The sequence below is a fragment of the Microtus oregoni genome, unplaced genomic scaffold (assembly GCF_018167655.1).
Source record: "Microtus oregoni isolate MIOR12 unplaced genomic scaffold, Mior012 000045F_ref0000178, whole genome shotgun sequence".
In the NCBI taxonomy this organism is placed as follows: Eukaryota; Metazoa; Chordata; class Mammalia; order Rodentia; family Cricetidae; genus Microtus; species Microtus oregoni.
Genome location: NW_024543219.1, coordinates 5,661,815 through 5,688,030, shown reverse-complemented (window position 1 = coordinate 5,688,030; position 26,216 = coordinate 5,661,815). Strand labels below are relative to the sequence as shown.

General features: G+C 38.8%; 1 pseudogene and 3 gene segments (V, D, J or C); 1 reads left to right on the top strand and 3 right to left on the bottom strand.

Annotated features, from left to right (window-relative positions):
* Positions 1 to 5,162: 5,162 nt before the first annotated feature.
* LOC121434891 lies at positions 5,163 to 5,605 on the top strand (annotated as a pseudogene).
* Positions 5,606 to 9,641: 4,036 nt separating this feature from the next.
* LOC121434890 lies at positions 9,642 to 10,297 on the bottom strand. The segment is given in 2 exon segments: positions 9,642 to 10,051; positions 10,246 to 10,297. Coding segments are annotated over 2 exon segments (462 nt in total).
* Positions 10,298 to 22,063: 11,766 nt separating this feature from the next.
* Positions 22,064 to 22,721, bottom strand: LOC121434889. The segment is given in 2 exon segments: positions 22,064 to 22,539; positions 22,664 to 22,721. Coding segments are annotated over 2 exon segments (534 nt in total).
* Positions 22,722 to 25,033: 2,312 nt separating this feature from the next.
* On the bottom strand, positions 25,034 to 25,562 carry LOC121434888. The segment is given in 2 exon segments: positions 25,034 to 25,347; positions 25,511 to 25,562. Coding segments are annotated over 2 exon segments (366 nt in total).
* Positions 25,563 to 26,216: the final 654 nt, after the last annotated feature.

Below are 26,216 nucleotides of genomic sequence, written 5' to 3'. Positions count from 1 at the left end.
ATGAGGATGACCCTAGTGAGGAGGATCCTCCTAGAAATAGAGGATATGAGCCTGAACCAGCCATCTTATTTAACCAGGCATCTTCCAGTGGTAAGACTGAGACATCAAGCCAGTCACAAAATCTGCAATGTATCAGATCTGCAAGACATGCTGAGGCAATGAAGGCATAGAACTTGTGAGAGTAGTCAATCAATGATTGGTCTAATTTGAAGTCAATGCCATGAGAGGGAGTCCCGGTCCCTACACTACTTAAATAATCAGAAACCAGAGCCTGATAGTTCAGAGACCTAGAATAGTAAACAAACAAGCAAATGAAGGAATGAATGAATATGTAAGTAAATAAAATGATTTCTGATGATATTCCGCTACGCTTATAGATCAGTACCCAATTGTCATCAGAGTCTTCCAGACAGTACAAATTATATATTCCCATTTGGTTCCTACCACAGAAGTCAAGGAATGCCACAGAAGAGGGGCAAAAATAATTTAGGAGACAGAGGGTTGAGGACACCAGAACACGGGCCACAGAATCAACTACACAGGACTCATAGGGGCTCACAGAGCCCAAAACGGCAATCCCAGAGCTTGCATGAGTCTGTGCTAGGTCCTCTGCTTATGTTATGGTTGTTATCTTAGTACTTGGGGAACTCCTAACAGTTGGAGTAGTGGTGTCTCTGATTCCTTCACCTACTCATGAAACACTTTCCCCCCTACTATGAAGGTTTATGTTGAGTTATGTTTTATCTTAATATGGTGTGTTTGGTTCATATGCCTGGCAGGCTTGTTTTTTACTGAAAGGAAATGTACAGGTAGAGGATCTGAGGGAGAAGGGAGTCAGCAGGTGGGAGGTGTCTTGGAGGAGTGGAGGGAAGGGAAACTAAAGTTGGGATGTGCTATATGAAAGAAGAATGAATTTTTTTAAAAAGATTTATTTTGTTGCAAAGGACATCAGGACATTTTGGATCATAGACTTCTATGTGCTGATGAATTTAATATTATTCTTTAGAGTCTGAGTGAAATATTTGGTAGATATCTGTTAAGTTCATTTAATGTATGATGTCATTTAATCCTGATGTTTCTGTTTACTTTTTGTCTCAATGAACTGCCTATTGGAGGAAGTGGGGTATTCAGGTAAACCCCTATTAATCTGTTGATGTTTATCTGTGTCTTTTATTATTATTATTATTTATTTATTTATTAAAGATTTCTGTCTCCTCCCCATCACTGCCTCCCATTTCCCTCCCCCTCCCCCAATCAACTCCCCCTCTCTCATCAGCCTGAAGAGCAGTCAGGGTTCCCTGCCCTGTGGGGAGTCCAAGAACCTCCCACCTCCTTCAGGGTCTAGCAAGGTGAACATCCAAACATCCTAGGCTCCCACACAGTTAGTATGTGCAGTAGGATCAAAACCCAATGCCATTGTTTGATGTGGGAGTGTCATATATCAATCTGTTGATTTCATTGGTTAAGTAATAAAGAAACTGCTTGGTCCTGATAGGTTAAAACATAGGTGGGAGGAGTAAACAGAACAGAATGCTGGGAGGAAGAGGAAGTGGGCTCAGAGGCCATGCCCCCCTCTCCCGGACAGACACCATGAAGCAAGCTGCCAGGTCAGACATGCTGAATCTTTCCCGGTAAGACTGATGCTACACAGATTACTAAAAATGGGTTGCAAAATATGAGAATTAGCCCCAAAGAGGCTAGAGCTAGTGGGCCAAGCAGTGTTTAAATGAATACAGTTTGTATGTTGTTATTTCTGGTGTAAAGCTAGCCGTGCGGGAGCTGGGCAGGATGAAAAGCAGGCCCACAGCTCCTACAACAATTGTTCTTGACTTCTCAGCAGTCCTCATTTTCTGATATGTTCAGCAAGTCCGGTTTTATCCCATGATTTTTCAGACCCAGGCCAGCTGGCCTTGGTGATTTTCTGATAGAACATCCCCATTGTCTCAGTGTGTGGGTGCACCCCTCACAGTCCTGAGTTCCTTGCTCATACTCTCTCTCCTTCTGCTCCTGATTTGGACCTTAGAGTTTCAGTCCGGTTCTTCAATGTGGGAGTCTGCCTCTGTCTCCTTTTATCGCCTGATGAAGACTAATATCCAGGAGGGTGACTATACGTTTTTCTTTGTATTCACCTTCTTATTTAGTTTCTCTAGGATCGCGTATTATAGGCTCAATGTTGTTTATTTATGGCTAGAAACCAACTATGAGTGAGTACATCCCATGTTCCTCTTCTTGGGTCTAGCTTACCTCACTCAGGATAGCGTTTTCTATTTCCATCCATTTGCATGCAAAATTCAAGAAGACATTGTTTTTTACTGCTGAGTAGTACTCTAATATGTCTATATTCCATACTTTCTTCATCCATTCTTCCATTGAAGGGATCAATTTCTTTTTATTTCTATGGATGTTCCAAGCCTCATCAAGGAATAGTTACCAGTGATGCTAATGATTTACAGAGAACTTAATGACTGGAAAGGTATGTCATGTCTTTGACGTAGTACATTTTTAAATTCTGAATTCCCCCAGATTCAAAAAGTTAATGAAAAATTTCTAAAAACTTCAGGGAAATTTTTTATAGAAACTGATGAAATACATTTCTGATTTACACATAAAACAAAGATACTTGAAAAACTTAAACAGTTTTCTAAGTGAAGAATGTTACAGAAGTCACCCTGAATATATCTGTTATAAAGAACAGTAACCAAAACACCTTGCTGTCAGTGAAAATAGGAGGAGATAGATAGATAGATAGATAGATAGATAGATAGATAGATAGATAGATAGATAGATTATCAATGTAGCTTATATAAGAATGGCAGAGCCAGGTTAAATATAATGTCCCATTAATTTTTAGCAAAAGTGAGTACAGTTTTGCTGGAAAATATAGGTGCTTTCAAGAGATATTGCTGATCACCCAATCTTTCCAGCTCAGCACAAGTTAACAATACCCACTTTTCAGAGTGTAGGTGTCCACTCCACTATAGTAAGTTTTGGAAATACCAAAAAAATGTTCCTTATTGAGAGGGAAGGCTTGTATGCTGATGCCTGAGGGGGCACAGAGGTCTCTAATCTTAGAAATAGTGCCTTCTGGAAAGCTTTCCTTCTTTAATACTGTGGCTTTAAGCCTTTCTGTTTTCACCCACAGGAAAAGATAACACAGAGGTAAATAGTAGTATCTTTAGGCTGCAGAGCAGTAATGTACAGGGAACTGCTGTGGGTGGAGGCCACTCTTAACTTTCTACTTTTTTTCTCTTTTTCATTTGAATGCATTAAGATTAGCATGGCAGAGCCTCTGCCAGAGTCCTGTCTGTACCACTATAGGATTGTTATTGAAGTTTTGTAACTGCAGTTCATAGTGATGTTTTTCAGCCTCCTAGATGTTCAAGGCCCAAGGATTCTCTTTTCCTAGTTGGCTGTTCACCCCTATGTAGAAGCACAGGTCTGAGTACAGGAGTCAGTAGGTACATTTTCTGTTTTCTTTTTCTTATGAAGTGTTTTTTTTTACATTTATTAGTTTTTGAAAAAAATATCAATTCAAGTTCCCACTCCCTCCCCTCCTCCCATTCCCTCCATACACTCTCCCACCTCACCTCCATCTAATCCTCAGAGAGCATAAGGCATATTGCTTTTTGGAAGGTCCAAGGCCCTCCCTAATATATCTAGGCTGAGCAAGGTAGACATACAAAGAGAATAGGGTCCCTAAAAGCCAGCACATTCAGTAGGGACTAGCTTGATCCTATGTTTGTTCCTTCCCAGTCCGGCTGGAGTTGGTGAGCTCCTATTAGCTCATGTAAACTGTTTCAGTGGGTGAACTTATCATGATCTTGACCTCTTTGCTCATAGTCTCATTTCTTCCACTCTTCAACTGTGCTCCAATGTGATTCTCCAAAACAATCCTGTACAACGAAGAAACTTCTGGAGGCATCACCATCCCTGATGTCAAGCTGTATTACAGTGGATACATTTAAAAATGGAATTTCCAGATTAATAAGAAATTTTCATCTCAAATGTATGTGAACTATTAACTTTTCTGTTTCTGCTACCCCACCAGAAACCCAACTTATGTGTCAGTTGTAGCCAAAGCATCACAGTTGACATTCCAGGAGTTTATTCATCTTTTCCCATTGTAGATCAGATCACAAGAGATGTAGCTCCAGGCCTGATAACAAGTTGATTGGTTTCTGAGTCTTGAAAAGTCTCAGAAGCAAGTTCAAACAGCTCCCTCTCCACCCTTTTTGTCTTCTCTCCCCAACCATCTCACCTCCACCCTCTTCTCCACCATCTCTCTATTTCAAACCAAGGGAATGTGAGGAAGAGAAGCCATGACAACTAGTGGTGGCCACATCATCTTTCTAAGAGAGCATATAATGTGCACAGTTTAGACAGCAATGCTGTTCTATTCTCTCTCCTTATTAACACTGATGACAACTTATGCTGGAGAGGTTGTGGGGTAAAAGGGAATACTTCTGCGTTGCTGGTGGGAGTGCAAGCTGGTACAGCCCCTTTGGATGTCAGTGTGGTGATTTCTCAGAAAATTAGGAAGCAACCTTCTTTAAGACCCAGTAATATCACTTTTGGGTATATATCCAAAGGAGGCTCAATAATGCCACAAGGACATGTTCTCAACTATGTTCATAGCAGCATTTTTTGTCATATCCAGAATCTGGAAACAACCTAAATGCCCTTCAGCCAAAGAATGGACAAGAAAAATGTGATACATTTACACAATGGAGTACTACACAGCAGAAAAAAATAACGACCTCTTGAATTTTGCAGGAAAATGGATAGAGCTAGAAAACATCATTTTGAGTGAGGTAACCCAGACCCAGAAAGACAATTATCACATGTACTCACTCATAAGTGGTTTTTAAACATAAAACAAAGAAAATTAGCCCACAAATCACAATCCTAGAGAACCTAGATAGCAATGAGGACCCTAAAAGAGACATACATAGATCTAATCTACATGGGAAATAGAAAAGTCAAGGTCTCCTGAGTAAATTGGGAGCATGGGGACCTTGGGAGAGGGTTGAAGAGGAAGGGGGAGGCAGGGAGGAGAGCAGAGAGTAATGTAGGGCTCAATAAAAATCAAAATTTTTTAAAAAATCACTAAAAATGAATAATTATCTCTGTCTCTCGTCACCATAGGGAGAGGAGTCACTGCCATGTCTGTGCATCTTCCATGGATGGTCATTTGGAACTACTCCAGTTTCCTGAGAAAGAGGAATAAGCAGAAGTACAGCCCTGAACCCAATACCCCGAAGGTCTGCAACTCTGTCTGCTACAACAAGCCGATTGATTCACAGCAAGACTGCAGGAGTGGAGCTCGCAGCTGACATCAAAGGGGTCGTGGTGGTCATAAAATGTAGATCAGTGAAAACTAACCACTTCATATGTAAGGACCACCATCAACAAGAATGCACATGTCATCCTCAGCAGCATCAGGCACATGATCCGAAAGAAGTACCACCTTGATCTGTGCATAGCAGCCATCTGCAGGGCCAGTGACATTCTGTGAAGCCAGAAGCCTGTGGTGGTGAAAAGGAAAAGTACCCATTCCACCAAGAGTTCTGGAACTTTACATCCTAGAAGTGATAGAGTCTTCTGATTTTTCAAGAGAGAAAGAGAGAGGGGGAGGGAGGGAGGGAGGAGGGAGAGAGGAAAGAAGGGAGGGAGGGAAAGAGAGAGAGAGAGAGAGAGAGAGAGAGAGAGAGAGAGAGGAAGAGGAAGAGAAAGAGAATAATTACCTTGTGATTATCTTGTGGGTCTTGACAGATTGCTCAGTAGGTAAGAGCACTGACTGATCTTCTAGAGAGCTTGGGTTCAATTCCTAGCATTCACATGGCAACTCACAGCTGTCTGTTTCTTCAATTCCAAGGGACCTGAAGCCCTTATACAGAGATATAAGGCAAGGCAAAGCACAAATGTACATATTTTTTTTAAATTAAAGATGAATCTGTTCCTCTATATCTATGTTCCATAATAAAATAAAATATTTTGTAGGTATCTGCTTTGGACTGTAACACATTTTTTTCTCCATAGTTTAGAAATATTTGTTCAGTCGCCACTTCTAAACATTGAGATTGTGTAGAAAAAAACCAATTATTTTTCTTCCTTTCAGCAAGTGTGTCTGTGCACCAACAGAAACAGAAATACCTAATCTATCCTACCCAGGGTTTTCTGAACCCAAAGACTACATAAATAGTGTTATAACATACAGACCATAGCATCAGTTATGGATAGAGTAAGCTTTAACTCCATTTCATACGTGTAATTTAATATAACATCTATTGCAGGAACTTATTACATTATACATTTTTTTTCTGGACTTGGAATTCACATCAGGTAAAATCTACAGTGCTCAGGAACCAGAGAGGAGTGTGGTAATAAGATCTACAGTGTCTTCACCTTTCTTCACATTCATGCATCTAAAGTCAGTCAATGTTCTTTGAGAGCCTACCTACGCAGGTCTTTGTTCTCAAGGACAAATGCCACTGCTGTCTAGAACACTTTGAGGTCCTTTTATATAGGGGATGGGGAAAACAATCTTGACATCATTTTGTGCTCTAGTTCCTGTCTGCTTTGAAACCCTCAGTGGCTTTGGCTAATGTTGCCCCACCTCCATGACTCCCTCTGCAGGTACATAGGATTCAGAATAGGAATTGAGTCTCACTCAGAACTTACTACACTAACAGCAACACAAACCCTCTCTATGATTTCTCTGCCCATATAAGTATTTTTGTCATTGTTTCAGCCAGTTCTCACACTCTGAACTCTGATCCTTCCTTTAGACCATCATACACACAGTTTTCTCATGTATGAGTGTGATTGCAGCTGAGAAAAGCAATGCAGTGTGAAATAGGTTCTAACTAACAACTTTCTCAGGACAGTTTTCTTGAGTACTTTCTTCACTTTGCAGGTCTCTTTTGTCAGTGTGTTCCAATTATGACATCCACATATCTTGAGAGACTATGAAAAAAGAAGCACATTGCCCATTCTAAGGAGATCTGTTACTATGTGAAATATTTTTATCTATTGATGAATAACAAAATAAAAGAAACATTGAATGAATTGGGGGAAAGCTTCAGTGAGCAACAAGTGAATATGTTAAGAGAGGGGACCTTTTCAGCACTTCAACATAAAAAGTGATAAGTGGAGATATTTATGGTGGCACTAACCTGTAATCCCAGACCTCAAAATGCTGAAACCTGAAGGCCATGAACTTTAGGACATTTTAGGCTCCAAAATAAAATCCTATCTCAAAAATACAAAAATTAATAAAAATAAACACAGGAAGAAAATGAATCAGTCAGTTAATGAACAAAGAAACAAACTACAAATGAGAGAAAAATCTTGTGACCTACTCTTCTGACAGGGGGTTGAGACACTAAACAATAAAAACAATCAGCCAAAAAATGAGCTATGGAAGAGAACAGAGAGTTCTAAAAGGAAAAAATAAAAATGGCTAATAAATGAAGTATTGATCACTTTTAGTCATCAATGAAATGGAAATTAAACTAATTTGGTGCTTTGTATCACCTCATTCAAAATACTATCATCACGTAATCAAATGACAGCAAATGTTGGTAAAGATGCTGGGAAGCAGGGAGCCTTCACTCACCCTAGGTAGAAGCATAAATGATGTAACAACAACGGAAAACAGTGTAAAACATTCTCAGGAATCTAAATGAGGAAGTCTTGTAAGATCCAGTGATGTAGCTCCTGGATATGTGTCTGAAGGACTCTTTATCTTACTACAGAGATAATTGCTCAACCACACTTATTGCTGCTCTAGTCAAAATTTCTAGGAATTGAAGCCAGCATATATTTTCATCAACAAAAGATTGGATATTGAAATGCTGGTGGAGATTTTATATAGATTAGAGTCAAAAGAATGACATGGTAAACAGTGCCTTGAGGAACTGTGAGAGAAGCTCAAGTAAAAAAGAGTGAGGGCCTTTTACTTCAAGTGTCTTTTGTTCACTGGATTGTTCTTGGACATGATTTCATGCCTCCTGTATTAAAAATCTACATTCATTTTATAAGACGTGTCTATGTCTTATAGCTATGACATGGATGTCAGAACATAGCTAGATAATCCAGTCTGGTCAGTGTACTCTGGATCTGGATATGTTCTTCTGCCTTCCTTTCATTCTTTCCCAAATATAATCTACAGTACTTTCCAGGTAATTGTGTTTGAATTGGTCTATCATGCAAAAGTACTGGGAAAGGACAGGTCTATTAATATTTTTCAGGTGCTTATTGACATTTATTTAAATGTTTTTCTGATCATGTTTTCCTGAACTAAAACAACCTTGATTGGATCACTCCTTTCTTTGCTAACTTTGTGTATAAAAATAAAATGGTGAAAAGAAGTAAGGTTGTCTACAGCATTAGACTGTAGTCCAGCCTATTCTTTCCAAACCCCAGGTCCAATAGACAATATTTGCACAGGTTGACCTACAAGGTAACAATATATACATCTATATGAAAATTACTCATCAATAAAGAAAAATGAAATGATATAACCTGCATGAAAATGGATGCAGTTGGAAAATACTATAGTGAGTTATTCTACTTTTAGAAACAAACACATGAAAATCTTAGATTGTACATTTTATTTTTATGTATTCATGTGACTATGAGTATGCGTAGATGCCAAGAAGCTAGACATCTGCCCACAAGAGGGAAGAAATGCATTAAGAATGCTGTGTGAGAAGGCAATAGAACACACGATATAGAAGTAGAAGGGTATGGGGGTATTGAGAACTTGAATGTTTCAGTAAGAATAGGGAATAGGGAGATGGTGGAGGGGGATTGAGCTTGGGGGAGGGTCAACCAAAAGCAAATATGTTAAAAATTGCCATAGAGAAATGAGGGACTTCATAAACAAGTTTTTTCAAAATTAGAAAACAAAAATTTTTAATGGAAAGATTTTAAAAAGAAAATAAGTCATATTATTATAGAGGATTTTGTGGTCTTTATGACAAGGCATGAGGTGAGTGTCACAGCTATGTGCATGTCTTCCAGCTCACCAATATAGGCACAAAAAGAGTGTGTACATGGTTGTAGAACCAGCAACATAAGAGAAAAGTGGAAAATATTTCAGTCAAATCAATAGTGTGTTTTTCCTTTTGTGGCTGGTTATATTCAAAATGTCAAAATACTTTCCTTTTGGAATATGGGCGTGGGTTCGTGCAGGTCTGTGGGATGAAGACACAGCTTACCTTTAGGATGTCATTAGTTTTTCACCTGCAAGGAGAGTCAACCTCTCTAGGGACTGAGACTCCTTCCCTTAGCCATGGGCATTTTTCTTATTCTCCATATTTACACCTAAGCAAGTTGATTTCCATATCCTCAAAACAATCTGACTGGACCTCCAAAGGGTCAATGAGATATGCAAATACCTGACTTAGGAATATTACAGTTTGCTGGATTTTTTCCAAAACTAGTTCTGCATATGCTTTGTACCCTTGAGAAGGGCTCAGAAAAGATTCACATGGAGGGCAACAAGAGAAACAAACCTAGAAACAAAAGATGGGTTATGGTTAGATGCTAACACTCCACTCTGTAGTCAGACCAGGTGTAGACCAGTGGAAATTCTCCCATACTTTCCCAATCAATCAAGTCTTCTCTACTCTTTCTCATAATTCCCATTGTGTATAGAATAGAAAGAGAAATTTTCCACCCAGTGGTCTGTGCTCTAAGAATTTGACAGGGCCCAGTAGGTTTCGGTGCAGGTTGCAGGTGTCAGGGGAGCACTGTGTGCTCACTGCACAAAGGTAGACAGCTGAGTCACTGGGCTGGGAGTCTCTGATGTGCAGGGAAACTTGAAGGCTGGTTTTATTGAGGTGAACTGTGAATCTGCCTTCCTCCTTTTTGCCATTGGAGAAGATGGACATCAGAGCCTTGGGGCCTTTCCCAGGATGCTGTCTGTACCACCAGAAGTACTGAGAATTACTATCACTGAAAGTACAGTTGATGGAGGCCATGGCTCCTTCTGAAACACTGAGGTATCCCGGGCTCTGTTGCACCTTCTGCTGGCTGTTCACCCCTGTGCAGAGAGATGGACAAACAGGTCTGGATGTCTATGGATGCTAACAACCCAGAAGGGCTTTTCCATGGTCCTCCCACCTGCTTTTTTTTTCAGCATGAGAAAATTAGTACTTCTACCCTTCCACCTAAAATATCTGGGCTATAGTCTCCAATATTGTATTTTTATGTGCCCATAACCATGGTCAAACTCACCCCTCAGTTGAAGCCAGAGTACCACTAGAGCAACACTTAAGGGATGCATCATTGTTTTCACTGACGATTCACTCTTCAACAGCAACAAAATGACTGGAATTTAGTGAGTTCAAATACTTCTGCTGTAAGATGAATAAGAAAGAAAAACCCCAAACTGTTCATCCAATTAGAAGGAAGCTCCTAGTTTTCACCGCTACCTCAGAAAACTTCCTCCTCCCTCTAGCCACCCCCAGAACACACAGACACAAAGGACCATGTGAGAAATTGCATCTGGGTTTCTGAGAAGATGTTGCCCTCTTGTTGATGCACCTCAGTGTCATAGAAATATTTGAAGTGCAAACTCTTCTTATGTGAAATATTAAAACTAGCAATAGTTTAGTCAGATGAGAATTTTGAGACATTTGCTCAAGTTTACCTATAAGTATGAGTGTGCAAACACTTTCCACCAAATGGCAAGTTATTTTCAGCAAATGAAAGTTATTTCACTAGTCACCTTTCTGTAACATTTCTGAAGAACCTCTCAATAAATAATAGTTTTTGTTCTTTTTCTCTTCTCTGTTTTACTTCATACAACCCATATTGCTCTTTCATCATTAATTTTTATATAAATTTTCTAGGAGCTGGGCGATGGTGATGCACGCCTTTAATCCCAGCACTCGGGAGGCAGAGGCAGGCAGATCTCTGTAAGTTCGAGACCATCCTGGTCTATAGAGCTAGTTCCAGGACAGGCTTCAAAGCCACAGAGAAACCCTGTCTCAAAAAACCAAAAAATAAAAAAATAAATAAATTTTCTAAAGATGTGCTTTAAATAAAATAGATTTAAATATGATTTAATGTATATAGCTCCAATTTACAGACTAGGTGCATTTTATTTATATGTCTACTTATTCATTCATTTATTTTTGTATAGGTTATGTTTGTGATTGTGTAATAGGAGTGTAAACACATTGGCACACGTGTGTGTACATGTGTACACTTCACAGATTTTCTCTATTACTCTTTACCTTATTTTAATTATTTAAAATGCATTTTATAAAACCATGTTGAAACAATTATAAAAAGTCATCCTAGATTTCACTGCTATATCTACAAGCCCTCCTCTTCTTCCTGCCCACCCTCTTTCACACAGACACAAGGAACACATGAGAAATTGCCTCTGAATCTCTCACTGAAAAAAGCTCATCATTCCAGTCTACTTTGTCAGTGAACTCCGTGGATTGGACAGACAATGTCCTCACCAGTGCTAGGGCTATAGATGTGGGTGCAGTACTGGATAGTACACATGTTCTGGGGATCTGGACACAGTTCTTCATGCTGGTGAGATGGACACTTCACTGATTGAGCCATCTCTCCAGTCCCTGTTTATTTTTATTAGCAGCACCAATTATATAAAATGTTGTTGATTATAACATCTAAATGCACATATGTAAGATATGTTACTTATATTCACTCCCCATTTCCCTCTTTTGCACTTGCTGATGAGCAGTTGAGCTCATTCATAACTTGGTTAATGTAAATAATACCAAAACAGCATGATATGCACATATCGTTATTGTATACTGAGTTTGATTCCTTCAGGCACACATCTAGGTAAAGCTCGGTTATGTGGATTTGATATTTTTAGATTTTAAGCAAGGAAATACACTAAATTCTATAATGGTTGCACTAATTTATATATTCTGATCAATTGTATATAAAGGTTTATTTCTTATCATGTCCACAACATCATTGCCTTTTGTTTTCTTGATGACATCCATTATTTTGAGGGTAAGATGAATCTTTAGGGTAGCTAGTATTTGACCAGAGGTTTCTTTACCACGATGGTACCAGAAGTGCTTGGAAGTGCAGTAGCAAACATTCATAACAGGGATGCTGGTGATCATCTAGGGCAGTACTGTTCTCCATCCCTGAGACAGACAAAGAATACAACATTCTAGAAAGACAGAAGATGGAGCTGTGAGGAAATGAAAAGTATAATTTTATCCATTGGAATGGGAAGGCTTACAAGGCTAAGCCAGTTGGGCTTTGACTAGGGAGTTTTATTGAGCCTATGTTTCTTCTCCTTCCCACAATTAGTCCTATTTAGGGTCCCCACCCCATGCCTATCTTCCAGTTCACCTCAAGTTGTCTTCTGGGAACAAGAAGTTGCCCTCTCAAGGAGCTTGCTTTTGCTTTTCCATCAGTCTGTTCTCCTCTAACTCTTCCTCAGAATCACCCCATCACAGATCAAAAGCTGAAGCACAATTAATAAAACTCAGAGACAGCTATCGGGGTTCAACCTGAACACTAGAAAATCAAAGAAGCCAGTAACTGGCTCTTATTTCAGCCTCAGTCCAAAAATGGTGATCCTGCCTCTAGGAAACCTTAGAATGAGACTAAGCCTGAGAGCTGTCTCCTCTCATTTTATAATCCCCTCTAGTTCTGGGATTAAGCATGGGCACCATGGGCACCACTACTGTTTGGTTTCTATGACACGCTAGGGTAGCTTCTAGGATTAAAATAGTCATTGTGGCTACTGGGATTAAAGGTGTGTGTCATTGCTGCCTGGTCTGTAAGGATGGGCAGTGTGGCTGTTTTACTTTTCTGATCTTCAGGCAAGTTTTATTTATTAGAATACAAATGAAATGTCACCACATTTCCCCCTTTTTGTCTAAAATAAAAAGAAGATTATAACAAATATAAGAGAATCTATATACAATAAGTACAATAATTATAGACAACATATACAGGCAATAAATATATCAACAATGTCTAGTCCATTTGTATCTGACAAATTCAGAGAAAATACTCCATATCTATCCTATCTCAGTGAGTCCCAAGTCTTCTATCTAATTTATTTTCTATTATAATTTGTTTTCTGTATCAGGTAAACAAGGAAAACTATAATTATAACTATCTAGCATTCAACTCCCTTGGAGACCCAAGAAGGAAGTAATATTAACTGAATAAGCAGGAAGTACATGTAAGTGACTTCCAAAAACTGTCAGTAATGGCAGAAACAGCTGTCTTCCTGAACAGTCACCCAAAGTTCCTTTTCAATTTTAGGGTATACATCTTCAGCCTACAGGCCTAGCATATCTGACAGACTTCTCTGTAAAGCAGGATACTGTGAAGTCTGTCCCTTCTTGTGTTGACAATGTTTGGCAGCTACTTTCTTTTGTGTTCTGCTTGTTTAATAAGGACAGCATACTGTCAGCAGTTGAGACAGGGACATTTTCTTGCTCAGTGTCTTACTTTGACCACAAAGGAAATGAACTCCATGTGGAGTTTCTTTGATGCCCATTACTTCTATGAAGTAGATTGGTATTGCTGGGAACAGACATATCTCATTGTCATAAAAGGGAACAAAGGTGATTAAAACACCTTAAATACTATATCCTGTAGATCTTTGAAGTGTTTTTTTTATCCAAATGTATCTTTGTTTTACCTTCAAAGCATACTTGATATGACTACAAGTTTGATTATAATAAGTGATTAATTATTAACATGCATTTTCTTACTATCCTAAACAGTTGGTAATAATAATTTTTAAGGACTATAAATTGCATTACATTGTTAGATGAGTTATATAGGTACAATACCTTGAACAAGAGTAGAAATGTATTATAGTGTGTTCTGACAAAATTCATCTCAATATACAAAATTTGTATATAATATACAAAAGTCCAATCCGATGTAAAACATTTAAAACTAGTAGTTGCTTTTTAAAAATAGATTCAATAATCTACCCTTTTACCTTATCATATCTATTTATCCATTTTTTATTTTCAAAACAAAAACCTTGAACCTGATCTCCTTGGTTAGCTTTTTTTCCAGACCATTATTCTTAACAACTTGTAGCCAACACTTTAAACAAAGACAAACATCCATGATCCATTTAACTACCAAAAACCACCCACCCTACTTCTTGGGAATGTTGGTATCATATTTTAAAATTTACTTCCTGTTGTCTGGAGGCAATGGTATCTTTCAGAGATCCTGAAAACTTTGGTTATTTGTTAAGTCCAGGGAAAAATAGCTGTATCTTTTTCTTCCAGTCAATGCCTAATGGGAAAATTCAAGTCTTGTCTCAAGTCCTGGCTAAAGTAGTATGTTAGGCTATATCATCTCAGCTAGCCACCTCAAAATTATTCTGAGCTATTTGTAGTCCAAAGCTGATCCTTAGGTGGCATTTTTTGGCTTAGTGGTGTTATCGTACTCCTGGTGGAGTCATTGTTGTGGAGCCCCATCTTGCTTATGGAGACTTCAAAGATTGCTATTATGCATGCTCGTGGTTCACTGTAGAAAACTGTTATAGACTCAAATCCGAAATCATGTATAAGAATTTAGATGAAACCTTCTTCTAGAATTAGTTAGTACACTATATGACCATTAATATTATGTCAAAATTTAACATATATATTACTACTTATACAATTATATATATATATAATCATAATACATATGTGTGTGTGCATGTGTATGTGTACTACAACTCTTCTCATGTCCTCCTGTCTTTGTGATGTCTGTGAGAACAACAATCCCCATCTTAGGGAGCTGATTTTCACTTTCTAGTCTGCCTATGTTGCTCTAACTGTCTCTTATTAAAAAGAGCTTTCTTAAGTTGGTGCTTTAGAAATGTAGTTGGTCTCAGCACAGCACTCAGATCTTAAATAATACCATGTGCACTTATTAAATTATCTAAATTTTATTGTCCCTTTTCTTCTATAGAAAAGCACTGGTCTCTGAAAATTATGAGTTTATAGGTCCCCCTCTGCAGTTTTTTTATGTTTCCATTGTAACCTAACAAGGCAAGGCATCAGAGGCAAATCAATGTTTAACCAGATATTCAGGGAACTACGTGGAGACAACTTGTGTTCTTTCTTTGACCGACAACATGCTCCACAGCTTTGCTCATGTTGGCAGTTGATAGCCAGCATTAGGTCAGATCCCTTTCTGCCCAAAGTCATCACACCAGTTCTCACTAAGTATTATCTGCTCAGACTCTTCCTTTGCCCCCTAACATCTACAAAGGGAACAGAATGACTGGGAAAATAACAATTATAAAATCTCTGTCTTCAATCATACAGTATATTTGACAAACATGTAACAGATACTTTCCTGTACATTTGAAAACCAGAAGATGCATGACAATAGCATATGATGGCTGCCATCACAGCCTTGGAAAACATTTGACAATGAAAGATAAAGCATAAAAGTAGTATGCTTGCCTGAGGCACAGCCTTATCAGGCATGTATTCCCAAGTGGCTCTAGAATTTGTTTAGTTGGCAAAGAATACCCACCACAGTGCCATTACATCTCAGCCCAGAGGACTATGCTGTTCTTGTAGGTATGATGCATTAGTCATATGAACCCTCAGTCTTATATATCTTGGAATGTCCTGATCAATTACTTTTGAAATAACATTTTATAAAATATGGACACATTTTATAACTTTTTCTGATTCATGAGCCTTTGCATTTATCAAATTATGTACATTCTATTGTTCATTTTCTTCTATATAAAATTAAAAAAATATTTTATACACTCTATCATACACTCCTCTGTAATTTGATTGAAATCACATTGAAATCACATTGAAACCCTACTAACACCTTCAAATTCTCCAGATCCATCTTCATGAGGTTTTCCTACATTCACATCCTCTTCCCTTTATTCTATTCTTTATAAGCTTCTGGTTCAATTACAGGTTCCATTATTAATATGAGCATAGAACCATCCACTGGAGCAGAGAAAACCTATTATGACATACATTCCTGGAGACAACTGATTCTGTCTTCCCCTGAAGTAATTCATGGATTGTATCTCCCAGCTATCAATGGGGCCAAATAACAGCTCTTCCAACAATCCTGGAATGCTGATCGGTTTGATCCTGTGTAGGTAACCGCAGCTGCTGAGCTCATCAGTACAAGAACCCTATATCCATAACTTTTCATAACAGTCCTCTCAGACTTATGGCTTTTTCAAGTTTCCATTCTTCTATGTCAATATTTGGGATTGAGCACAGCACAGTCTTTTATTCTTTCCCCTTGGGCAGATTATGAATCTTTTTTTTTTTGATTTTTTTTTTATTGAGAAAAGAAGAAAAAAAAACATAAACAAAAAAACCAAGTTTCCACCTCCTCCCAGCCTCCCATTTCCCTCCCCCTCCTCCCACCCTTCTCTCCCTCCTCCCACCCTTCTCCCCCTCCCCCCACTCCTCTCCCCCTCCCTTTCCAGTTCACAGAGCAGTCCGGGTTCCCTGCCTGTGGTAAGTCCTAGTTCCTCCCCCCTCCGTCCATATCTAGGAAGGTGAACATCCAAACTGGCTAGGCTCCCACAAAGCCAGCACATTAAGTAGGATCAAAACCCCATGCCAATGAATCTTTATGTTAACTCTTGCCCCATACAACAAGAAATATCTCTGATCAAGGATGAGAGCTGCAATAATCTATGGGAATACGGATAAGAATTTAGAAATTGGTTGGATTCTATGTCTACTTAGCAACATAAAAGTAGTTAGATTCTCCTTGGGGTGTACGCCCTTCAAAACCATTTTTAATGAGGTTTACAATACTAGGGATGAGATCACAACTGTGGAGAGGGTCTTAAATCCTATGAGAGAGATGTTAGCTACCCCCATAGTATTAATGTAGCAATTAAACCAATGGGACCAATTTGCCAGTTTGGTGATTATTATAAATTTCATGGTTCACAGAAGTTTAATAATATTGAGAACTTTTGTAACCAGGAGCTTTCAAAAACTCTTCAGAGTCTCTGAAAGCTAACAAGAAAGGAGGAAGCCTCAAGGTCAATGCCAACCTGATTTCTCCAAGTCCTGTGATCTAAGTTTGTTGTAGAACTTAGTCTTGCTAAGAGGTTCTGGCAGTTGACTAAGAGAAATAACAATAGGATCTATTGTTTGGGGGATCTCTGGAATTTCCCTGACCAACAAATTTAAAGTATGTAGCCCACACAAGGCACTGAAATTTTTATTTGAAAAATGTTATAGTTCAATAAATTATAGATATAAAACACATATATGAAGCTCATAAAATCCTTTATTTTATATAATTTTTAAACATACTCATCCCACACTCTCCCATGCCCTTCCCACCTATTACTTTCTCCACTTGCACACCTCCCCTTCTTTCCTTTTCTTTTCTGTAGAACTTGTGTTATACTATACCCAACCCTTAATCTTTCCCTAGTGTCTAAAGGGCACTTTCTTATTTCCTTGCTTCTATGCATACAGCAAGACAAACCTACGAATATAAATTTCAGCACTGGGATTGATACATGAGTTGAAATGCATGCTGAGTTAGCCTTTCTGGGTCTGGGTTAAATCACTCGACGTAATTATTTCTAGTTTGATACATTTTTCCTGTAAATTTCATGATTTAATTATTTTTTCTTTTTAGAGATTATTTATTTATTGAATGTGTACAGATGTTTTCCCTTCAAGTATGTTTCTGGTTCACTTATGAACAGTGCCTTGGAGGCCAGAGGAGGGCCTCAAATCCTCTAGAGGTGGAGTTACAGACACGTTTTAGCTGTCATGTGTATGATGGGAAAAGAACCATAAGTCATCTGCAAGAAGAGAAAGTGCTCTTAACTGCCAACCATCTCTCTAGCACCAATTACATTACTATTCAGAGCTAAATATAATTGCATTATGTACTCTTCTATATTTTCATTATCCACTCATCAGTTGATAGACATCTAGACTGTTTTCATTTCCTAGGTATTATGATTAGAATATCAGTGAACTGGATGAGCAAGTATCTCTGTAATATAATATATAGAGAATCCTTTGGTCAAATACTCCCGAGTTTTAGAACTGTGTAATATGGTAGACGGTGTAGGAGGTCCTTCTCCCTGTGTGCTGTGATTACTATTAATGAATACAGAAACTGCCTTGGCCTGTTGATAGGGCAGAACTTAGATAGGTAAGGAAGACATAACTGAATTCTGGGGAAAAGAAGAGCAGAGTCAGGGAGATGCCATAATCTGCCTCTGGAGATAGATGTGCTGAAACTGCTGGTAGGCCATGACCTTGTAGTAATACACAGATGAATAGAAATGTGTTAAATTAATATGTAAGAGTTCGCCAAGAAGAAGTTAGAGCTAATGGGCCAAGTAGTGATTTAATGAATACAGTTTCTGTGTGATTATTTTGGTTCTGGGCAGCCAAGATGAACAAGCGACTCTTTGCGACAGATTGGCACTCCAACGTGGTGGACTAAGTCCATGTAAAACCTGAGGGGACTTGAAAAGGATTTCTAGACACAAAAACAAAGTTTAGCCCCAGCTTTTTTTCTTCTGGTGGCTTGCCACAGCTTCATTGGGAGAGGCTTCCTGATTCAGCTATAGCAGAAAAAAAGTTGCAGAGTTTTAAAACATGGCTTCCTAGGCCATGCTGCCAGCACAAACTCTGGCTATGGAGAATTTCAATGGCATTTGTGGGCTCAGTTGTTTGTGTCTGCCCACTCAGGGTCAGGAGAAAAGTAGCGGAGATCATGCCTATGGCTCAGCCCTCCCCATCTAAGCAGGTGGTAGGATCAGGTCTACTCAGTGTGCACAACCATGGCACTATACACCAGTGCACATTCCTCCACTATACACAGAGATATTTCCAGGCCACACACTAAACTGCATGGCATATTTAGCTATTACTCGGATAAAAAGGATTTATGTACTGCACACTCATTCTCAGAGTTAAAGTGGTGAGTGGGCTCCTACCAGACCTGGCAGTAATGGTACTTCTACCATTTTAAAAGTGGAGAGAGGTAAAGCCAGCATCCAGAGCAGCTGCAACCAAGATGCTTACCATTTTAAAAGTTCTTCAAGATGGTAAGGAATTACAGATAACACAATAAGAGCAGATTCAGACATAAAAGAACTCTAAATGGGTCACAGTGTTGGATAAATGTACATAGCCTTGGGAGAGAGAAGAAAGTCAGTATTGAGAGTTGAAAAGGAAATAAATCGTTTAGAAAAAAGACTTTAAAGAGACAAAGTACAGCCATAGATTAAAAGTAGTAGAAAAAAGTCACATAAAGATGGACTATACATAGAGAATCTGGAGTATTGTGTTTTCTTTAAATTTCTTGACTGTGAAGGAGCTAAGTACAGAGAGACATTTCATTGTATGGACTGCTAAGTTAAACCAACATAAAAGTATCCTGATTCCAAAATTTGAGTCTAAGGATATGTTGCTTTGGAAAAGAGGTACCTCTTTTGTTTACACAGAAGATGAAAACCTGTAGATTGCTCCCAGATCAATATTGTTACATGGAACAAGACCCCCATGAAAGTTGGCTGTGAATAACCCCACAAAGAAAATACTTCACCCAACTGCTGACTGAGATGAACCTAGCATACATGATACACCATGAAAGACCTGATTAACAGTGCCCCCAAACAGCAGGAAATAGTGTGTTAAAGCCTTCCTTTTTCTTTAAGCAGAAAAGGGGAAATGGTGCAGGAAGTCCTTCTGTCTCTGTGTTGTGATTACCATAAATGAATAAAGAAACTGCCTTGGCCTGTTTATAGGGAAGAACTGAGGTAGGCGGGGAAGATGGAACTGAATGCTGGGGAAAAAAGGGGAAGATTTAGTCAGAAAGACTCCATGATCCACTGCCGGAGATAACCAATCTGAAACTTTGCTGGTAGACCACAACCTCGTGGTGATACATAGATTAATAGAAGTGGGTTAAATTAATATATAATAGTTAGCCAATAAGAAGTTAGAGCTAATGGGCCAAGCAGTGTTTTTATTGAGTACAGTTTCTGTGTGATTATTTTGGTTCTGTGCAGCTGGGACAAACAAGCAACAGGTAGATTCATAGGTTTTTGAGAATCCTAGATTCTGTGTCTTTAGCAAGAAGGCCTCAACCCTGAGAAACAATCAAGGGCAACATCAATAATCTATAATGTTTTGGGAGTCACTTAGCCTAACTACCCTGATCACCCATTGTAAAAATAATAATGTATACATATATGATTTTAGATAATATAGAATGATATAATTACTTGAGCCATTATCAAACAACCCTAGTGTTCATCATTTCTAGTTTCTTTTTGAATTAAGTTTTTATATTCTGAATAGTCCACATTACTTCGTTAAGTATGTATTTGTGTTTTCTTGGATAAATCAGGATTTAGGTTCTGTTCATTATTAGCTTTTTTGGTGAGTTTTTTTGGGATTCATGAATTCTTTTGCCATATTCATAGTTATTTTTTTGTCTAAGTGCTACAGTTTTAATTAACTTGCCTCACTGGGAACCACTACAACATGTTGGATTTTTTGGAGAGGGGATATACTGTCTTGGGTTTTGTTGTTAATCTGTTTTTCTTAGGAGACCTTCCACGTAGAGTTAGGTCATTTATTGTATCTTTGATATGAGATTTTAATCCACTGATCCTGAGTTCTGAGTTGAGGCTTAAAGGCAATAGACTGGAGGGGTTCAGAAAGGGCAGAGTCACACTGGAGCTGGGCCAATATTTTTGAGTCAGACCATGGGGACTCAGACCTCTCAGACAAGGTTTCTGGGGTGAAAATAGTAGACTTGTGTGGAGTCTCGTTCTCTTATACTGAGTCCAACTCAAAGGGCTGGGGCCCTGGCAGAAAATGTCCAGTGGCTTGAGCAGGAACTTTGAATTGCTATTGAAAAAGTTAGAATTTACAAAAGTGGTCTGTTTGGTCTTTTCATGAACCTTAGAAAATGTATTTATTTATTGGCATTAATTACTTTTATTGGCACACATGAACAAGTCTATGATGTACTTTAACAGTAATAACCTTTATGAAATTGGTGCTGCACACCCAGATGACTAGTGAGTGAGGGAAGAACCTTATAGTCACAGCAGAAAGAGTAATGGAAAGATGGTTTTACTGGTCCACTAGTCACTACAGTAACTTTCAGCCATATACTTTTAAAATAAAATCTTCCAAGGGAGGTTTTCTCTCATTTCTAGGAGACACAATTTCACAGCAACTTTCCTTGTTCTCTGTCTCCTTCACTCTCTCTTCCTTGCTGTTCCCTGAGCCTTAGGTGATGAAGCCTCAATTGGGGCTGGGTACCTAACTTGTTCTCTGTATATAAGAAAGACCTGAAGAAGTACACCAATAGAGGTGCTAACATGGAAATGGAAAACCTCATAAGGCAATACCTGTAGAGAAACAATTATAGTAAACCAGGAAATGCTGAGATAGCGAACAGTCCTCCACAGGTTGAACCTCCTAACTGGTTACCAAGACCAAACGACCAGTCCTGAAACTATACCTATCCTGTAAAACACAATCTGAACTTTGTGTTGTATTCTGGAAGGAGCAGACAATGATTTAAACTCTTTGGGAGAGTGTAGACAGTGTCTGTTTTATGCTGTGTGTATTTTATGTGACAGGGCATTAAGTTTTATGTTTGCCCTCTCACAAGCATTGAAACTACTTTCAGAGCTCTTTAGACAGTTAGCTGCTATGTAGCCACTTGGAGTTCTCAAAAGTTCCACCCTTTGCCCTCAACAGAAGGTTCCTTTCTCCATGCAATTGAAATTCCTTTCTCCTCTGTTCTTGTGCGACAGTCCTGGCTCTGTCCTCCTTCCCTGTTTCCATTCCTTCTCTATAGGAATCCTAGGACTGGGGACCCTGGGCTCTTCTGTTACCTCGCCCTCCATACTTTCAGAAGACATTATATGGATGTCCCTTTTCCCTAGAGCACCCTGTTCCCTGCAATTATATAATGCAGCTAGATCTACCAGAGAGCTGTGGAAGAAAAAGTGGAGGACAGACTTCATCTCATACAACAAGCAGTCAACTTACTTAGTTACACAGCTTTATTGGGGAGAGGGGGTCTCATATTCTGCCTGAGGCAGTTTTGCTTCAGATTTTGCTTTAGTCTCAGTCCATAGCTGAGAGTGGAAGACTCTACTTCTTGTTCTACCCAGAACCAGGAGCTTAGCAGTCAGGCCCCTAGTGCTCAGTTTGTGCTCAGCTCCCCCTGTGGCTTCTGTCACTGTGTCACTCAGAGCACAGTAGTACACAGCCGAGTCTGACTCCTGGACTGAGGCTTTCTGCAAGTGGAAGGAGCTGGATTCTTTATCATATGTAGCTTCAAAACCTCTGCTGCTTCCCTTCTCATTGGCCTTCGAGGCTCTGAAGAGGAGCTGTGGACCTTCTCCGGGATACTGCACGTACCAGAACAGGGCTGGGTACCCTGAGGCTGAATAGTTGCAGTGTATAGTAAGAAAATCCTCTTCTGAAAGGGTCACTTGACCTACCGTCTGTATCACTGATTCCCCATGGGTTCTTGCTAGAGAAAAAAGCAAAAATAAAACAGATATGTATGTCACCTTAAAAACAAAGCTCTTGGATGAATTCAGTGCTCAAGAATTTTTTGACATAAAAGTGTGAAAAGTTTAAATCACTTTACTTACCGAGTACGAGGAGTATAGCAGTCACGAGGCCCGGAGAAGAGCCCATCCTTCATGCCATCTAAACAAAATGTCTTGATGCTTAGCATGTTGAAAACAGAAACGATGAGTCTAAATTTAAATTCACACAGGAAATGCTATAGTGTTATGGTGCTGCGCCACCTGGTGTCCAGAGAGTAAACAGCTAAACGTGGCAATATTTGCTAAAAGACATGGAAATAATGAATTCTTAGATTGGGTTGAGGATCACTGCTACTTCAAAGATCGTATTTTCTCTGCTTTAAGTGAATGTCAATTTTAAGGCATTTTTTTAATTGAAGTTTTATCAGGGGAGAAACCACACTGCCTTAAAAAAAAACTCAAATATTTTGAAATTCCAGGACAAGAAACACAGAGATTGAACTCTATGGAGAGATCTGAACTTTTAAAGATTCCCCGTCACCCTTAAAACTTTTCCTTCTAATACAAACTGACTTGATCTCCCCATAATGTCTATATAACAGACTTCACTTTTTGCCTTCTTCGGCAATGGGATCCTCTCAGTGTTTTTTGGTTAATCTCCATACGTTTAAAACATGAATCTCCTTCCTTGCTAAGAAGGCACAGGGCTTAAATGTAACCATGATACATGTACTTCCAGCTTCTTGTTAGCATGTTCACCATTGTTTTCACAGCTTGTGTGATTAGTTGCCCTTCCTTCTAATTGTTTTGTCTTTATTGGTTGTTTTATGTCCTAAGGTAATAAGTAAATGACTAATATGTGGCCAGCTTATGTATCATTCACATTTTTTCTTCTGTAGGAAAAAGAAGCACCATGAGATATACCAGTAGCCCAAGATAATTACAGCCTCTTTTTTTTAAAAAAAAATAGGAATACATTTAAGAAATTAGCCACGTTAATATTTCATGGTATTATCAGATGTGGGGGGAAATAGACTTCTTTCTCTAAAGCCAGGGTACACAGCACTCTGAGAGAATAGGAAACAAAAGTTGCAACTTGGTCTACACCCTGACCTTTCTAGTTCAGATGCTGTTTTACTTTTATTTACTAGTTTTGGGTTTATTATTAAACTACAATATTTCTTCCTTACCTTCCCTCCTTGCAAACTCTCCCATGTGCCCTTTTTCCTCTTGTTAAAATCCACAGCCACATTTTTTTTACTATTTGTTATTGCATGTGTAAATATATGTGCATATATATGGACATATTCTCCTAAACACAACCTATTCGGTACATATAATTTTATGTGTATGAATGGCTTCTGATGTGACCATTTGATGTTCTTTTTTGGATGAGGCCACCTCTCTCATTCCCAGCTCTCCTCAGTTGCATGTACCTCTCTGTGCAGGGTTTAGACCTAATGGGTTGCTCCCCGACCACTTCTGTACATTCATTGTTGTCATCGTTGTTCAGCTCACATTTCGATGGTCATATTATTGAGACTATATTTATGTAACTTCTGATAGCAGTAAGAGACACAATATTTCAGCAAATTCCTCAACCCTGTGGTTTTCACAATCATTCTGCCTTCTCTTTTGCAATGTTCCCTGAGATTAAGGTACAGGAGTGTTTTAAAGATGTATCCATTGGGACTGGGATCCACAATTCTGCATTCTGATTAATTATGGTATTCTTCATTGACCTTTATCTGTTGCAAAGAGAAGTTTCCTTGATGAGGGGTGATGGCTACAGTTATCTGTGGGTATAAGGACAATTGTTTATAGATTGTTGTTAGGGATTATGTTGGTTTCATAAAATAGATGTTCTAGATTCTCCTCCAACAAATCCACATGCCCTTTATCAGTTATCTAGATTTTCAATACCAGGCACAGTATCCCTATTGTGGAGTGCAACATGAGTCCTGTTAGAGAGCTGTTGGGTGCTGCTAAGGTTTGTGCCATTACTGCACCTTGAGAATTATTGAGCCTGCTGATGGTTGATGTGGTTCATAGATATCATAACTGGGAAGGACACTGTTGCCTTCCTCCTTTGGCAGCTTGCATAGCACTTTTTGTACCAAAAAAGCCAGTCCTATGGAAGGGGCATTCTGATCAGTCTTAGCTTAGTGGTTTCTGGGCCCTATGTCTCAATGACTGGTGTCATCAGTAATAGGGATTCACCATTTTTGGGTGATAATCAAAGGCAACAGAATAGGTGTTTGTTTTTGGAGTTCCTTGGATATCTCTGGCTATGAACTCAAAATAGGGATTATCATGAATGGCGTTGAAGTTTTGTTAGATGGTCTTTGGGTCTTGGAGGAAGCACCATATGCCCACAGGAGAAATATATATTTTATTATAGAAATTATTTTTCTAGGTGAATAGTCAATCATATGGTTCCTTCTGTCATTTTTCCAGGCCCTATGGCAGGTTTTAGGTGCCTGGAGAGCAGTGTGCCCTTGTAGCACAGAAGTACATGGCAGAGTCTCCTTGATGGGTGTCTGTGATGTGCAGAGAAAATTGTTTGGCTTTCTTATCATGTGAAATGATCAATCTTTGTTCCTGCTTTCTTTCCACATTTGAACGAATGCCAATAATCGGCTTAGGATGCTTTCCAGGTTCTTGCTTATACCAAGGGAAGTAGTACGAGATACTGTCAACATATGTACAGTTGATAACAGCTATGGATCCCTCCTGGACTCTCAGCATGGAAGGACGCTGCTCCACCTGCTTGCCTTGGCTCAGACCTATGCAGAAAGATGGAGAGAAAGGAGAATGGTTGTCAGGTCATCACTTTCCAGAATTCTTTTTTTCTCCAGTCAATAGAGAAAAGTTGAATGAAATATAGTTTCTCCTGGATATCTCAGAAATATTCACTGAGTATTCAGAGGTCTTAAAATCTTAACTCACCATCCAGTTGCAGCCACAAGAATATCAATAAAGTAGGAACATATGTCTTCATTGTTCTTCCAATTAAATTAAGATCCAGGGTATAATTGTGATGTCTAGGAGGTCAACTACAGCTATTGGGGTGGTGTTCTTTCTTTTAGAACAATTCTACCTCTTGAGTCATCAACTCAGTCACTGAGAAAAAGGCTGTGCTTTTGCCCTAAGCCCATACAATTAGCATTCAAGGAAGTGAGTCTTCTGCATATGCCCCAGATGTTGAGATCTACTCCCACCTTGTGGTTGCACTCTTAACTAGAGAAGCCTCTGATTTAGTGTTCTCTGACCTATGAGGGACTCAGACACACAAAACAGAAATATATCAGGTCAAGTGAGTTCTAGTGTTGAGAGATCAAGAACGATATTTTTACACACTTGTGAGTTTGCTTCTTATATTTAAATCTAGCATGGCATACTCATGCTTCTATATAAATATATATATATAATGTTTTCATATGTAAATATAGATGATATGTTCATATGTGTATGTGTAACAACATTTCTTCTATCTTGAACTGTCTCCTAATCCACTACCATATCTCAGAGTGCTTTGATCACTCACCAAACATCTCTCATTTTCTCAGATGCAGAGTCAGTATGTATCCTTAAAGTTATGATACTTTGGAAAAAGATTTTTTCAAGTCTTTCATGGACTTGTGTTGTAAGAAAA